The sequence below is a fragment of the Hemiscyllium ocellatum genome, chromosome 36 (genome assembly GCF_020745735.1).
Source record: "Hemiscyllium ocellatum isolate sHemOce1 chromosome 36, sHemOce1.pat.X.cur, whole genome shotgun sequence".
NCBI lineage: Eukaryota > Metazoa > Chordata > Chondrichthyes > Orectolobiformes > Hemiscylliidae > Hemiscyllium > Hemiscyllium ocellatum.
In genome coordinates this window covers 37,262,050-37,279,411 of record NC_083436.1, presented here as the reverse complement: position 1 = coordinate 37,279,411, position 17,362 = coordinate 37,262,050, and the positions used below count along the sequence as shown (strand labels likewise).

The following is a 17,362-nucleotide window of genomic DNA, read 5'->3' as shown; positions in this document are numbered from 1 at the left end:
TTCTTGTGACTAATCTGAGGCATTTTTAATTGCATTTTGTGTCACTGACGTTTCCACATTAGCAGATAACTCAGCCACCGACTTTCATTCATGGGATGTGGGACTTGGGCATTGCCAGCTCGTTCAGCATTTATTGTGTGTTCCTGGTTGGCCTTGAGAAGGTGACGGTGAGTGGCCATCCATATATTGTAGGTAGACCATTGCTATGGGTCCATTGGAAAACTAGTTCTTCATTCCTCCCAGCACTTACCCTGCCAAATCCCCTGTAGAAAACTGTTACATGGTTTTAAAATTGCATTCCTTACAGCCTTAATGAGGGGAATCCTGCAGTCTTACCTGGTCAGCTTTATATGCAAATGTAGTCCCACATTGACACAACTGGTTGTTAAAAGCCCTGTGAAATGGCCTGGTATGCCATTCTTTTACATGGAAAGATTCGAAGTCTCCAGCAATTCATGGACATCGCCCAACATCAGCACTTTTTTTGTGGCAATTAGTCAAGGACAATAATAAATGCCAGCCTAGAAATTGACATCCATCTCCCAAGAATGACTTATAACACAAAAATGCGCTTTTATGAGAGGTAAGTTTTCTTTATTCAATAATTTCTATTTTGTGTGAATTGGAGATTTGTGTTAGAACTCTCATTAGAATGCTGTTGCTGTGTCAATTTCTGTTTTACTCCATGCTGATATCTACATCAAGGATGATGACAGAACAAAATTCACTCTGTAATTTCAAATTCCGGACTGGGTTCAGAAAAAGCTTGCTGCAGTTATACAAGAATTATGTAGTGTAGGACATGGAATCACTTAAAGTTATTCGCACAATAAAATATGGTCTAACCCTATACCTAGTGCAACCTACTTAACATAATCAAAGGTCAACTACCTCCTGATGTCAGCATTAAATATTGACCCAACTGATAATGTTTTAACATCAGTCTCTTCCTGCCAAGGCTCAACTCACCATTTTAAATAACCATGATCTACAATTTGCAGATGACTGCAGTGTCATTGCCCACTCACGCCAGATTTACAAGCCTTCAATCTCTTCAAATCTGTGTACAAGAGACTCAGCGTAACCTTGAAATACACCAAAACAAATCTCATAAATCAGCCAAATATTTCACTTCCCATATATGGTGAAGTAATATGGAATATTTTGAGCACTTCCCACAACGTGGCAGACAACTCTTCCAAAAGGTCTCCTTTGACAAGGAGATGCAACAACTCACCAGCTTGATCAGTTCAGCCTTGTACAAACCACCGTAGTGGGTAGTTGTCAACAAGTCAACAAAATTCTTTGTGGACAAAGAAGTACCATGTATAACTGACAAATAATAGCACCAGAGAAATTTTATTCACAATGCCCCCAACACATCCTCCAAATTCAATGGGAGGACCATGAAACAAATACCCGTTTCTTGAAACTAGCTCCATTAGTGTTCAGGCCAAACCTCCTTCAAAATCAAATTTGATTGATTGCATATAGCGTCTAGTTGGCTAAAATCCAGCTCTGCTACCAGCTTTAAAAAGGATAAAGAAAAACACTTCAAAAATAATGTGAAACTTTCAAGTGTGACAGGATTGACCTTAATGACTGGGATGGGCTTGCCACCCATCTTTCAAAATGGTGTCAATCTGTCGATCTTTGAGTCATAATGTCTTAACACAGAGGCCGAATGGCCAGAATAAAGGAAAAGGAAACAAAGCCTGAGCTGAATATGGACATCCTGCCCAATGTGCCCAAGAGGTACAGATCAAGAATGAATATGTTCGGTCACATGAAGACTCATGCCACAAACTCATATTGCTGAGTGGACATCATCTTTGATTCGAGGGATAACCATTGTCAATGATAGGCAACATCAACAAGCAGTGACACCCTGACAAAGGCACATGGGGAGGTGAGAATGATAGTGATAAGCTTCTTCCACCAGCCACTCCAGCGATAACATCTAAAATCTCCTATTTTATACCATATTTTATTTTGCTCCCATCTGCCTGATTGCAAGAATAACTTGTAGCCAGCTCCACTGTGTTTTGTAGCTGGCGGCTAGGAGATGCATAGGCGTTGCCAAAATAGCAGGAGGGAGTAGCTGATCCCCTAAGCATGAACAGCTGAAATTCGACACCTTGTGATGTATTGCATCTGCATTTACAGCATTACTGTGCCATGATAAAAGTACCACATTAAAGCAAAGTTTCACTGGCATATGGTAGCATAACATGATGCAAAGGTTCAAATCTTGCTCACCTTATATTATAATTGTCTCATGCAATCTTATATTAACATACAAATGAACATAAAGGAGACTATATCAGTCATTAACCATACACATTTTATTGTATCGTTGAAATCTTGAAATTTGTACCGAACTGACACAACATAGTTATAATTGTAAAGATGCAGCAATTACGTGCCAGAGCTTTGCATACAAAATTTACGACTAATAACATTAAATAAAATATTCAGGTATCCATAGCTTTTAAGTTCACTAGTTTCTTGAAGTGCAGCTGTCACTTATGTAGTCAGAATAATTACTAGTGGGGTGTTGAGAGAAGGCTATATTATTTCTGTATTCCGACTTAGACATCTACAGTTGTTATTCAAAGTTACATTGATGTGAATGAAATCTTTATCAAGAACTGACTAACCTGTAAGAGGTTGCGTTGAGACATTAAATTTCTGTGTGTATGTCATCAGTACAGCAGAAACAAGAAAAAGTATGAATGGCTATACTGATGTCTATTGTAGCATAATCTCATTTTGACACGGGGCTAAAAATCTGAGACTCCTATCCGCCCTTGCAGGTGGATTAGAAAGTTCCCACAGCACTATTCTGTATAAGCACAATGAGTTGGAATTATAGAATCAGACAATACAGATGAGGCCCTTTGGCCCATCAAGCCTGTACCACCAAAGTTACACTAATTCTATTCTAGTCCTATCTTCCAGCATTAAGCCCATATCCTTGAATAGCCAGGTCCCATTTCAACCTGATATGCTCCAAACAACCCAAGCTTATTCAGCTTCTCTTTATAGCTAAGGTGCTCCATCCCAGGCAACATCCTGGTGAATCTCCTCATTCTTATAATGTGAAGAACAGAACTGCACAGAGTTCTCCAGCTATGCCCTAACCAAAGTCCAACAGAATTCCAGCATAACCTCCCTACTCTTACAAGCTATATTTCAACTGATAAAGGGAAGTTCTTTCTGCTGTTCCAACCATTATATAATCCTCAATTATCATCACAGAAATTAAGCATCAAATCATTTTAGGAACCTATGCACAAATTGGCTGTCACATTTTTCACGTTACCAGCATGGAAATAATGGGCTGGTTATGTCATTCTCATATGACACAATGATATACCATATGATCTTAAGATTGTATCTTCCAAGCCCATAACCACTTCCATTTTGAAGGACAAGGACAACAGCTGCGTGGTAGATTACTACCACTTGCATGTTTCCTCTCTAAGCTAGGCAGCATCCTAATTTGTAAACATATTGCTGTTCATTCATTGTCACTGGATCAGAATTCTAGAATTCCCCTCCCTGACAACATTATGGGTTGTCCATACATGGACTTTTGTGGCTTAAGAAGGCAGCTCGCCATGACTTCTCAAGAGCGACAAGGACTGGCAATAAATGCAGTGCCCAGCTAGTGACATCCACATCCCACGAGTGAACAAAAAAGAACTCACTTCAAAAGTATTTCATTGACTTGGCGCTTCCAGGTGTTGTGAAAGGAGTCTTGTAAATGCTATTCTAATAATATCGTGGACTCTTAGACTTCACCGCAGTGTGAAGAAAGTTAGATTTGTTAAATAGACCTGGAAGTAAAAATTAGTCGTAGCTATTGTGACCATGTAAATGGCACTAATTATTTTAAAAACTCATCCTTAAAAGAAAGAAATTGTCTGTCCTTTTGCCATGTATCCTGTAAGACTTGAAGCCCACAGTAATGTAAATGAATCCTAACTGCCCTCTGAAACAGCTTAGCAAGGTATTCATTTCAGGGGCAGTTAGGGATGGCAAGGAATGCTGGCTTTGCCAGTGATGCCCTCGTTCTGTGAAAGAAGGGATACATTTTTCATTGTCATTTTAGGATTGAAGAACAGTAGCTTGGCTGATTTTCTTGCTTATGAATAGATGTAATTTTTTGCTCTACAGGAATTTTAGTGAAAGGTGATAGATTTATACAATCTAAAATGAAATGAGAACTGCCTTTTTTTTCTGATTTAACTGATTACAGTGAACAAAGCACAATTTCTCTTTTGTCATTCAAAGAGGAATTTCACCTTGAGCAAAGGAGATAATAGTTTTATCTGATTTTACAGGGAAGCAATTTGCCAGTGAAGTGGGACCAACAGCAGCAACAATAAGCATTTTTTTTGTAGAATTAGTGCTTCAATGAGATTGCTTTGGATTGAAACCATAAGATTGATTTTTTTTTGTAAGCACATTTGAACCATGCACCATGTCCTGAGGGTTCGTCCTGAAATCCTAAAATTAAGATCACTTGATGTGATTTGCTTCAGATATTGGTTGAATAATGACAGATTTAATAACAGGTCCAGATTTTATAAGTTATTGACTCTTGAGTAAAGTGGGAGAAAGCAGTCTGTTTTGAATGAGGAATTGAAAGTGGAGTCAGATCTTGATGGATTGTGAAGGTCGCACATGTCAATTGTCAAGGAATGGGAGGAATACGATGAAAGAATACATTTAGTATTTTTTTCTGGGGAAACCCAGGACTATCATTTCAGTCAGATTGACATTGTACCACGATACAGCCACCACTTCTTCTCCAACAAACACACAGAATGTTGGAGAAATTCAGCAAGTCTGGTAACATCTGTGGAGGAAGGGTGTGTACTCCCAGTTTATTTAGCAATCAATAAGCAATAAAATCATAGAGCAGACCATTTTCAAACAATAGTGTACATGTATTTTGCATGTAATTTTATCTTTCATCACCTTTAATAACCCCCTTGACACTTGCCCTAAGTTTCTACACAGGGAGCACTTGCTCCTTCCCACCTCTGTCAAAAGTATATATCAAAACGTTTCTCAATACCTTTCAGTTTTGAAGGAGATTTCATTTTGAAATCATTGATTGCTCTTGCTTTCACAGCCTTCTTAATTGGGGAGGTGGAGGTCATTACCACCTGCAGTGTAAACAAAGTTCTTCCTCCTACCCCACTGCATCACATGCATGAAACCTCAAATCTCTCTTCCATGGTCCTTGTCCAATTGTTAACAGGAGCAGATTTTTTTTCTACCTTTCCTAAACCAGTTTATAATTGTTTACACTTCCAAACCTCCCTTCAATCTCCTTTGTTGCAAGAATAATAGTCTCAGCTTTCTTTTGAATTCTGTGATGTAGGATGTTAGATTTATTTATACTTTAACATTATTTATTTTAGTGTTTGAATTTAAGCTTGTGGCATGTGAGCTTTGATCTATGGTCTGAAAGGAGTTTAATGATTAACTTGTAAGTATTTCTGTGGCCACAGTAATTTTATTTATAAACAGTATGTGAGAGAGTTTCTGGTGTGTATGAAGGGTTTTCATTGGGAGGGTTTTTATGAACAAAGTTGACAGTTGCACATTGGGCTTTCAGTTTTGATTATTTGTCTTTTTAATTGTTATTTGTTGTTTGAATTGCTGAAACTCCCACAGCTTGCAAAAAAAAAGCTTTGGATTTTAGTTTGGAGCTTTTGAAGAAGTCTTAGCTGAGGATATATTTGTAAAACAGTTGCTCATGATGAAGGGAAATGGTTTAGAACTCTTAAGAAACAAGGTGTCCTCAGTGTAAGCAGCTTGAAAGTGATAGAAATGTTTGATTGTAACCCTGAATGGGTTAATTGAAGCTAAAAAAGTCTAAGGTCAAAAATATGAAGGCTCCGGGAAGAGGCTGCCAGATCGTCAAGATGGGAAATAGAAGCCAATGTTAAAGTAAGGTCTAAAGATATGAAAGAGAAGTGAATTATCTGGGAGAGCTTTTGGAATTAATGGAATTGTATTTTCCAATAGAATCCCTACAGTGTGGATACAGGCCCTTCGGCCCAACAAGTCCACACTGACCCTCCAAAGAGTAACCCACCCAGACCCATTCCCCTACATGTACCCCTGATTTATGCACCTCACCTACACATCCCTGAACACTTATGGGCAATTTAACATAGCCAATTCACCTAACGTGCACATCTTTGGATTGTAGGAGGAAACCTATACAAACACGGGGAGAATGTGCAAACTCCACACAGACTATTGCACGAGGCAGGAATCAAACCCAGGTCCCTGGCACTGTGAGGCAGCAGTGCTAACCATTGAGCTATCGTGCTTCCCAGATGAATCTAAATCTTTTAACTTGGGTAGTCTGCAAATAATTTAGTTAATTCTATTTTATGTTAATTGCTTTCACATAATAAACACCTATTTTATTGTTAAAACCTTATCAGCAATATTGTGTGTTGGTGTTTCAGTGAAAGACCATCTTGTCAAAACTGAGAAGTGACATATCGAGCCAGATTTCAATCTGGGATCTGACAGTAATCTCATCAGCCTGGATCATAACAAGTGAACAGAAACGAAAATTGAGAAAAATGTATCAGGAGCTGCTGTTTCACCTTTGCCTGCTATGCAGCGATGCCTAGACAAATTGTATTCCAATATCTCCACATTTGTTTGAATGAGGCTGCATTTTTTTTTATTCTTATCAATGAAACAGTTTGGGATAAAAGTGAACTCAAACCCAGTAGATAAAAGCACAATGCTTTACTCAGGAGCATACTAATTTAGACAAAACCTGGTTATACCATTGCCTAAATCCAGTCCGATGGCAAGGTTGGCTCCTTTGACTATAAAACCCACTTCACAAATTTTCTTTCATGGCATTTACTCCAACCTGATTATTCACGATCGTAATTGTTAAAAAGTTCATTCATTTGGTGTTCAGTTTGAATTAGTCCGTTGGTAGTCCACAATATCCATGCAGTAATATTTTAAGAACTTCAGAACAGAAGGCTCCACTACTGATGATCAATAATAATGACCTGGATTTTATGTAGAAGTGATGTCCCATCAAGCAGCCAGAAGGTGGGGGACAAGCTCACCCTTGGAAGCCATAACTAGACTTTTACGATCCTCAGGAGAAATGTCCCAAGAACCACAAGCTGTTGGTTAATCTGAGTGCAGGGAACCTGTTAGCCTCAACAGCACCATCAGAAACAGTAAACACCTTGGGGAATATAAGCTGTACCCAGGGACGGCACATAGTAGGAAGCCTGGAGTGCAGGTTAGTGGGGTCAGGGCTTGCTGGGGTCAGTTGTACAGATCTGGGAAATCTATGGGCGCTGGCTTGGAGTGGGGTTGGAACTGATTGTAAGGTTGGGGTTTTCTTCCAGTCTGGGCAGTCTTTACCAGCAGATGGGTGCAGTGAGGTCTCTGTGAGCCATAGGGTACCCCATCATGGATACTCCCCCTCCCACCAAACCCAAGTCCTCAGGGACGTTCCTTACCTTTACTGTGTGGCCTTCTTGATGCTGAAGTGCCCATCAGCCATTGGCGGTATTTCACTTCCAGTTCCAGGAAGAGGTTTTTAAGTGGCCTTTAATTGGCCACTAGAGTCTCGACTGGTCTAGGATGGGCAGGCTGACCACCACCTGTACCACTGCTGCTAAACTACCAATGGAGTGGGAAGACAATGGGTACAGCATCCTCTTGCCATCCCACATAATTATATGCCCCCATTCTTTGCTCCAGCCTCTTCCTGGGAGGAATGCAGGATGATATTCCAGCATGTAGCTTTCAACACAAGGAATTTTCAACTGGAGTCAGTGTGATCACCAATCAATGGTTTCAGTCTAGTATCTTGGCAACATGCTTTCACTTTCCAATAGCCCCTTAAATGGTGATCAATTGTTGTGCATTTAATCTCAGCATTTACTATACTGGTGGGTCATATGATATGCTGTGTGCTCTCCCCGTTTATTTGATTTCTGTTTGGTTTCTGCCAAGCAAGGCTCTGGTTAGACCATGCTTAGAATCACTGTTAGCAGTTCTGGTACAGCACATACTGAAGGATATATTGTCTGCCTTGGAGTAAGCGCAGTGTAGATTTGCCTGATTGATACCTGGATTCTGAGAGTTACGAGGAGAGATTGGACAAACTAGGGTTATTTATGTCCAGTTCTGAGAACACATTGGAGAGAGTGCAGAAGCAATTTACAAGAATGGCTCCAAGGATGAGAAGTTTCAGTTATGAAGATGGATTGAATAAGATGGGACTGTTCCCCTTGGAGAAGAAGGTGGCAAAGAAGACATCAAATTGATGTTTTCAAAGTCATGAGTGGGTTTAATAGAGTAGATAAAGAGAAACAGTTCTTGCTCCTAAAAGGATCAAGAACCAGATTTGAAGCAATTTACAAAAAGATCAAATGTGATGCGTGAATAACCTTGATAACAGAGAATAGTTAGGGTGTGGAATGTATTTCATGAAAATATGGTGAAGGCAAGTTCAATTGAGGTATTAATTAATGTCTTTCAGTATCTGGTGCCATCAATTATTTCTCAGGGCACAGCAAGCGTTAAAAAAAATCATTGAACATTACCAATAGATTTGGATTCTCCTCGATGAAGAGAGGTATGTTACAAAGTCACTTTAGACATGCAGTAGTACAAGATACCCCTGGTATCTGTTTTATTGATTTCTCAGAGTTTATATATCATTCTGTATATATGTTCTGTTTCTTTTAAGTACGGTACAACAGATAGCCACCAAATGTCGTCACGGGTGGAAACTTTGCTGGAATTGAGCCAGATGTTAATCTTAACCAAACTCTTTGCCCGTAGTTTAGTTCCAGCATTGCGTCACCTGTCACAACTCTGCTGGCAGAGGCATCATTGTTCATATCTTTCAACTGAAAAGCGAGTTTATCCACTCCATCAACCACTAGGTATCCAGCCAAGTATGGGCTGGAAGACTCAATATTGTATTCAAAAACATACACACCAAGATAAGGAATCAAAAACTTCCCACTTCCTGGTGCATAGCCAGCACCATAATTGACATAGAGATGGTTAAACTTGATTGGACCTGCTGTTTTCATCTCATAGGTATGTGCTACAAAGAATGTCACCATCGGAGCATATCTGTAGAATCCTTTTGAGAAATCTAAGAAAGAATTCAAAAGAAAATCAGATGAAAAGTCTGAGAACAAGAAAAAAATCTGTCCGAGTCATCAAATGTTTCATTACCTGCTGTTATTGTTGCATTAACCTGTTAAAAGGAATAAGCATTAGCTAAGGTAATCAGCAATATTTCCAACAGGGAATTCAGAAGGAACCCCTTTACCAGTTGGCCTTCACTGCCACATGAGTTAAGGTGAGTCAAAAAGTTATCTTTCAGGAAAAACTTGCAAAAGACAAAAGGATGTAAGGAGGAGAAAGGAAGGCTGAAAGATTAGATGGAGAAGGGTTTGAGGAAGTTCTTGTGGAAGATAAATGTTACTTGGGCTCAGCTGGGCTGATGGGCTGTTTTTCAGCTATAAATTCCACTGAAATTTTAATTTTAACAATTCTGGTCTTCTGAATCTAAGTACTAACTTAACTAAAGGTAACATAGTTAAGGGGGAAGGTAATCATTGTGAACAGCATTCTGTGAAAGGAAAGAATGTATATTTCACACAAAATATAACATTATTTCAGTCACCTTTAACCTCAACATCTCTCTGTTATATAAGAGAAACTTTACAATATGAGGAAAAAGGCACATTGCTTGAGCAGAAGGGGACTTTGCTTTTTCTGGTGACTCCAACTTTAAAGGGGTAAACAAATGCAGATTTGGCATTTTTTTCTTACAGTGGATCCAAATTAGTATTTCAGTTTTGGAATACGGCCTGATTCTTGCTTGGCACCAAATTAGCCTGCTCTGCACATTCCTATTTATCACTTCACTTAGATAAGATACAGGTAAGAAAGAGCCTTTAAATATGGCTTAATCCTTTGTTAAAGCAAAATAATTTCACTTTGATTCTTTTGACAAAAGTTTAAAGTGATATCATTGCAAAGGAAAACACAAAGCAGGTTCTGCAACTTCTGCCAATTTATCCACAACATGATTGAATTTTACATCCAAGGACAAAGGCTATTATTTTAAACTTAAATAAGGACAACTATGTTGTAACGAAAGCTTAAATGAATTAGCTGGTACTGTGCTCGAAAACAAATCAATAGAGAAGTAGTGGCAGGCATTTAATGGATGTTTCAGAACAGGTCTATTACTACAGTAAAGAAAACAATTCAGAGGGAGGACTCATCATCCACAGTTAATTAAAATGACAAAAGCAGGTAATTATACAAAGGTGAGGGGCAGATCAGATAAATAGTCAGAATATAAAAATTGTCAGAGAAGTACTAACAACTGAAACCGTGGAAGAAATTAGACAATGAAAGGAAGTTAGCTTAAAATGTAAAAACAAATAGCAAGAGTTTCTGTAGGTATAGAAGGGTTCTGAAGAAGGGTCATTGGATTTGAAATGTCAACACTGATTTATCTCCACAGATGTAACCAGAACTGCTATGTTTCTCAAGCAATTTCATGGCTTTTGTTTCAGATTACCAGCATCTCCAGTTCTTTGTTTTATTAAAGAGTTACTGGACTCAGATGGAAGTGTAGAATTTAAAACACAGACAGATCAACCACGTGCATATTGAATGGCACAGCAGGCTTGTAGAGTTGAATGATCTATTTTGACTCCTAAATCATCCATTCATAAAATATGTTTTGTTTAAAAGTGTGAGACTGGAAGGTAATGTTTGGCACTTGACAGAATTCCAGCTTCGAGTTCAGAAGGTTATGAGTTTAAGTAGCACTCCAGGATTTGAGCATCTAATCTATGTTGACACTTCAGTGAAGTATGGAAGGATTACTGCTTTCTTCTGAATGAGATGCTAAACTAAAGCCCTCTGTACGTGCTCAGGGAAACATAAATGATCCCATGGCTCTTGTTGAAAAGCAGGGATTTGTCCCAGTGACCTGAAAACCACTCATCCCTCAATCAATATCACCAATAACAGATAAACTGGGTCATTTATCTCTTTTGTTATTTGTGGGACTTTGGCTTGTACATCAGCTGCAATTTTGCTGCCATTGCAGTGACTGCACCCTACAAGTAAAGCTCTTTAGGATGTGTTCAACAGTGTAGAGACTGTGTACAAATGCAAGCATTTCTCATGTAAAAGGCTTGTGGCATGTTACTGACTGTCAAGAAATAAATGGGCCACTATTGTGAAAACCTCTGAGCTAATGTCTTGAATCCAATCAACATATTTCATCTAAGAATCTGAATAAGCCTTTGCATCTTTTGATGAAGTTTGGTCATGAGCAATTCTGGGCTTAGAATCTCTTCATATACAATTGAGTACGATCATTGAATATTCATGCTGTCCAAATGTTCAAGAAATCGTACATTTTTCAAATCTGAGTAATAGGTGGTCATTAAATCATAGAATCCTTACAATGTAGAATAAGGCTATTCAGCTGTTTGAGTCTGCACTGGGCCTTTGGACCCGGACCCAGACCCAGACCCAGACCCAGACCCAGACCCAGACCCAGACCCAGACCCAGACCCAGACCCCCGACATTCTCCATGACTAATCCACGTAACCCGCACACTATTGGACCGTGGGAGAGAACTGGAGCACCCATAAGAAACCCATGCCAACCCAAGGAGAATGTGCAAACCTGTGTCCCTGGCACTGTGAGGCAGCAGTGCGAACCATTGAGCCACCATGCCGGATTTTAGTCCTTAAATGTTGAGATGTTGTTGCATATATTCTAATTTAAGAAAGAGCAATTTGGAAAATCCTCAAATTATTTCAGTTCTCAATACTACTGAGGGCGATGGTTTCTCTGTGGAATACAGAGTTCATGTTACTCAAGGTGTATCACTTGTGCTGAGAGGTAGTAAGTTTGAGAATGCAATAGTGACAAGGAATTCTTTAAGTCGGGCAGGGGGTGGCAGTCTGCATGTGAATCAGAATAATGCCAAGAGTATGGGGTTTGATCACCTTTCCAGCTGAGGCACACTTTAGTCCTGACTACTCAGCACACTCGTAGTAAGATATCATGGCACTATGCACGCTTCAAGAAAACAAAAACAACAAGGATTTGCCTTTTGGTAGAGAACTGATAAATGTTAAATTACTAAATGTTTCTTTTTAGAAGGGATGGGTAGAGAAATCCGAATATAATTACTGAAAATGAAGTTCAGAATCAGCAAAGTCAATGTCACTAACTGAGTTAAACACCAAGAATAATTTACTATTGGGTCTAAATTAGATGCTGAATTAATTGAGTGTCTAAAATTTTGTGATTTGGAGGTGCTGGTGTTGGGCTGGGTGTACAACAGTAGAAATCACACAACGCCAGGCTAAAGTCCAACGGGTTTATTTGGAAACACTAGCTTTCGAAGTGCTGCTCCTTCATCAGGTGATTGTGGAGGACAAGATCATAGGACACAGAATTTATAACAAAAGTTTACAGTGTGATGTAACTGAAATTATATGTTGAAAAAGACCTGGATTGTTTGTTAAGTCTCCCATCTTTTAGGATGATCATGTTGGTTTCAATTCTTTCATATGTAAATCCTAGAACTTTCTTAAAGTTACATTCTCAAGTGCACTTTAACAATAGATGCCATGTTGGCCCAGATAATGCATTGAAAGTGTGAGGTGCCCTGTGTGAGGCTGTCTGTGCCCCAGTGTTCAGACTGATTATAATCTAAAGAAGGGATTAGTAGAATCTTACATGGATTCATTTTGTTTTTTCATCAAAGTAAAACAGAACCAAATCCTAGCTGGGCTACATCCAATGTGATAGAATCAGTTTGTAGTGCTAGAAATGTTGGTTGTGATATAATGCTTTTGTACTGAAACAGTTGGCTTATTGAAACCATACAAAAACATTAGAAAATGGGAAATTGGAGAAGGAATTGGCTGTTCAGCCTCGAAAGCCTATTCTGCCATTCATCTAGATCCTACTTCAGTGCCATATTCCCACATTAACTCCATATCCCCTGATGTTGTTAATATCTAGAAGCTAAACTTTTTCTATCATGAACATGCTCAATGACCATATTCCCAAGACCTCCTGGCATAGAGAATTTTAAACATTCATCATCCTCTGAGTGAAGAAATTATTTCATATCTGCATCCTAAATGGACTATCTAATATTCTAACATTACCTCTCAACTTTTAAATTTGTTGAGATCTCATTAATGGGTTCTATTGATGCAACAGCCCACTGGACTATTAGGGGGAAAGAAAGAACTCATCTTGGTCAACTTACTTGAGATTTAATTTCTTTCTCTGTGGACCCAGCTTGTCCACAGTGCAGGAAAAATATACAGAGAGAAAATTAAAGAATCTCACCTGTCTTCAAGGCATTTTCATCCAGTAGCTTTTCATCACAGGTAGGACCACCAAATGGGGGACGGCAAGCACATACAAAGCCTTTTCTTTGGTTAATACATGTTCCCCCATTCTGGCATGGGCTACTCATACAGCTGGTGGATTCCACTGCAAATACAGATGACAAGAATCAATATAAAATAGCTGAGAATTTTACAGTAGTCTCTCTTCAGCACAAGAACATTTTGGGAGCCTTTAGCCACCTCAAAATGAGCTGTGTTTGTCTGACTGGATGAACCTTGTCGTCTGAAGTAGCCATCAACTTAATTGAATCTGCCAATCATCAGCTCCTACTATTGCTATGTACCAACTTTCACTTTTTCAAATAAAACAATAAACATCAAGGAAAGGATTCAGAAAAGATTTACAAGGATGTTGCCATGGTTGGAGGATTTGAGCTAGAGGGAGAGGCTGAATAGGCTGGGGCTGTTTTCCCTGGAGCATCGGAGGCTGAGGGGTGACCTTTTAGAGGTTTATGAAATCATGCGGGGCATAGATAGGGTAAATAGACAAGGTCTTTTCCTTGGAATGGGGGAGTCCAGAACTAGAGGGCATACAGTGAAGGGGAAAGATATGAAAGAGACCTAAGGGGTAACTTTTTTACACAGAGCGAGGTGCATGCGTGGAATGGGCTGTCAGAAGAAGTAATGGAGCTGGTACAATTGCAACATTTAAAAGGCATCTGGATGGGTATGTGAATAGGAAGGGTTTGGAGGGATATGGGCCAAGTGCTGGCAGGTGAGACTAAATTGGGTTGGGATATCTGGTCAGCATGGACGAGTTGGACCGAAGGATCTGTTTCTATGCTGTACATCTCTATGACTATGACTCCAGTTGTAAACCCAATGGACCAAAACCTGATTTTTGAACTTATCCAACCCAGTCCAACACTGGCACTTCTACATCATTAGTATGTACTCAATGGCTATGTGTGTTGTGGATGGGAAACATCAGTTAATATGATAGCAGAGTGTAGCTGTGAGCAAGTTTATGAGAAGATTATTTCAGGTTGATGTTTATCAAACCTGTTGCAGCATCCCCTGTGCACATCCACTCATTGTCCAGTGACTCTTTACTTTTGAAATGTTCATGCTTATATCCAAGTTCCACCACAGACTCATCCCTCTCTATTTCTGTAAACTTCTTAAGTAATCTCTGAGCTCCTCCAGTTCTGGAATCGTTCTGATCCCAATACTCATCCTGGACTATAAGCTCTGAAATTCCCTTCCTAAATCTTTCCATCCATTTAACTTCTTTCCTCCAAACCTGATTACCTTGATTTTGGACACCTCCAATTATTTATTTAATATGTGGCTCAATGGCAAATTTTGCTTGATGAAGCTATTCTGAAGTGCCTTGGGGAACTTTATTATATGAAATATGCTATAAAAATATATGTTGTTGTTTTGTGGAACACCTAAGTTGCAAATCTTTCATACTCTCATGTCACACAACATTAGCCATTGCTTCCGTAGAAACACAGAAAATAGGAGCAGGAGTAGGTGATTTGACCTAATGAGCCTGATCTGCCATTCAATATGATTATGTATGATCCTCTATCTCAAAACCATACTTGCACTCTTTCCCCGAAACCCTTCATACCCTTAGCTTTCAGAAACCTACTTATTTCTTTCTCAATTATAATCAGTGATCTCCACAGTCTTCTGTGTTACAGAATTCCATAGGGGCGGCATGGTGGCTAGCACTGCTGCCTCACAGTGCTCGGGACCGTGGTTCAATTCCTGCCTTGAGCAACTGTCTGTGTGGAGTTTGCACATTCTCCCCATGTCTTTATGGGTTTATTCCGGGTGCTCCGGTTTCCTCCCACAGTCCCACAGGTTAGGGGAATTGGCCATACTAATTTATCTATAGTGCTAGGGGAATAGGTCTGGGTGGGCTGCTCTTGTTGGGCTGAAGGGCCTGTTTCCACACTGTAGGGAATTTAATCTAATTATGCATGGCACGGTGGCTCAGTGGTTAGCACTGCTGCCTCACAGCGCCAGGGTGCTGGGTTCAATTCCTGTCTGTCTATGTGGAGTTTGCACATTCTCCCTGTGTCTGCGTGGGTTTCCTTAGGGTGCTCCGGTTTCCTCCCACAATCCAAAGATGTGCAGGTCAGGTGAATTGGCCATGCTAAAATTGCCCACAGTGTTAGGTGCGTTAGTCAAGGGTAAATATAGGGTAGGGGAATGGGTTTGGGTGGGTTTCTCTTCGGAAGGGCAGTGTGGACTTGTTGGGCCGAAGGGCCTGTTTCCACACTGTAGAAAATCTAATCTAGAAACAAAAGGTTTACCAGCCTGTGAACAAAGACATTTCTCCTTATCCCAATCTGAAATGTCCTGCCATGTTGCTTTGGCAGCATCATCCATTTTGTCATGAAATCAGACCTTTGGTCTCAAATCATAACATCTTTCCCTGTGTTCTTAAAAACATTTTAAAAGAAGTTTAACTTCTGAAAAGTGGACATCAGCCTGTAATTTTCACTCACGTTCTCTCCGCACTGTTGCTGCTTGACTTGATGGATATTTCAAGCACACTCTGTTCTAGCTTCAAATTTGTTGCGAACATATTGCTGACTTTGTGAACATCTGGAGTGATGTTCTATAGCTGTGTTCAAATCCCAGCATGGTAACTGAGAGGATTTAGGTTCAGTTAACTGATAAATTTGGAATTAAAGTCTTGTTTCACTAATAAAGGCCATGAGCCCACTGAATTGTTGTAAAAATCTATTTGATTCACAAATGGCCCTTAGAAGAGGCAATGTGTCTAAGTTACTGCAGAGCCATGGAAACTTGTGTTATCTAACTCCTCTCTTAAGCACCAAGGAAGAAAGCATCATGGACAGCAGCAGCTCAAGGAGGCAACTCACCATTATCTTCACAAGGGCAAGAGAGGAAGAGACCATAAATTTTGGCCTTGCCAGTGATGCTTACAATCCAAGAACAATTGAAGAAATGCTTTTGCTTGAAAATTTGACTTCAGTTTCTTTTGAAAAGTAAAAGTGGAATTAAAAAGCCACAAAACCAACAGACTGTTGCAAACAACTGACTGCTTCACAAATATTCAGCTAATGTGTGACTCAAGTTTTACACTATTGTGCTTGAGTCCAGCAGTTCAAGAAGGCGGCCCAGTACCAGCAACTAAGGGCAGCTTTGGTTAAAAATAAATTCAGATCTTGCAAACAATGTTCAGGCGTAAAGAACGAGTTCTTATAACATTGCTTATATTCAGCCAGGATGACCCCATCGTCTATGCTTAAGCTACCACACTTCACTGAATGCTTGAACAGTCACTTTATTGATAAGGAAACTTGGTTCCAGAGGTAATTACAATGGGAGGAAGCTTATGTGGAATGGAACTGCCAAAATAAGTGAGTTGGACTGCATGGTAAGTTATGTGCTATGGGTTCAGCGTTGTTTGGGGGAATAATTATGTTCCTGTTTGCAAAGTTCTTCAAGGCCTCATTTATTAAATTTCTGAAACTTATTTTAATGCTATGTTTTCTGCGGAATTATTGGTGGCATAGTCTTCAGCCATTAAATGGAAATTTATTTTAAGCCTTCCTACCTTGTCATATCCCTTCCAATCTTTTAAACCCAGCAGTTCAGGCAGCATCCAACGAGCAGCGAAATCAACGTTTCGGGCAAAAGCCCTTCATCAGGAATAAAGGCACTGAGCTGGAAGCATGGAGAGATAAGCTAGAGGAGGGTGGGGTGGGGAGAGAGTAGCATAGAGTACAATGGGTGAGTGGGGGAGGAGGTGAAGGTGACAGGTCAGGGAGGAGAGGGTGGCGTGGATAGGTGGAAAAGAAGATAAGCAGGTCGGACAAGTCTGGACAAGTCATGGGGAGAGTGCTGGACTGGAAGTTTGAAA

At 39.8% G+C, this 17,362-nt stretch overlaps 1 protein-coding gene across 3 annotated transcripts in view; it reads right to left on the bottom strand.

The window, feature by feature from the left end:
* Positions 1 to 8,687: 8,687 nt before the first annotated feature.
* LOC132833333 (multimerin-1-like) overlaps positions 8,688 to 17,362 on the bottom strand; it is a 59,825-nt gene continuing 51,150 nt past the window's right edge. For all 3 annotated transcript variants that reach the window (XM_060851512.1, XM_060851513.1, XM_060851515.1), the window contains 2 exons: positions 13,451 to 13,597; positions 8,688 to 9,190 (listed from right to left, as the gene is read on the bottom strand). In XM_060851512.1, the coding sequence (XP_060707495.1) occupies positions 8,769 to 9,190; positions 13,451 to 13,597 (569 nt within the window). In that variant the 3' untranslated portion in view covers positions 8,688 to 8,768. The remainder of the gene's footprint in view (positions 9,191 to 13,450; positions 13,598 to 17,362) is intronic.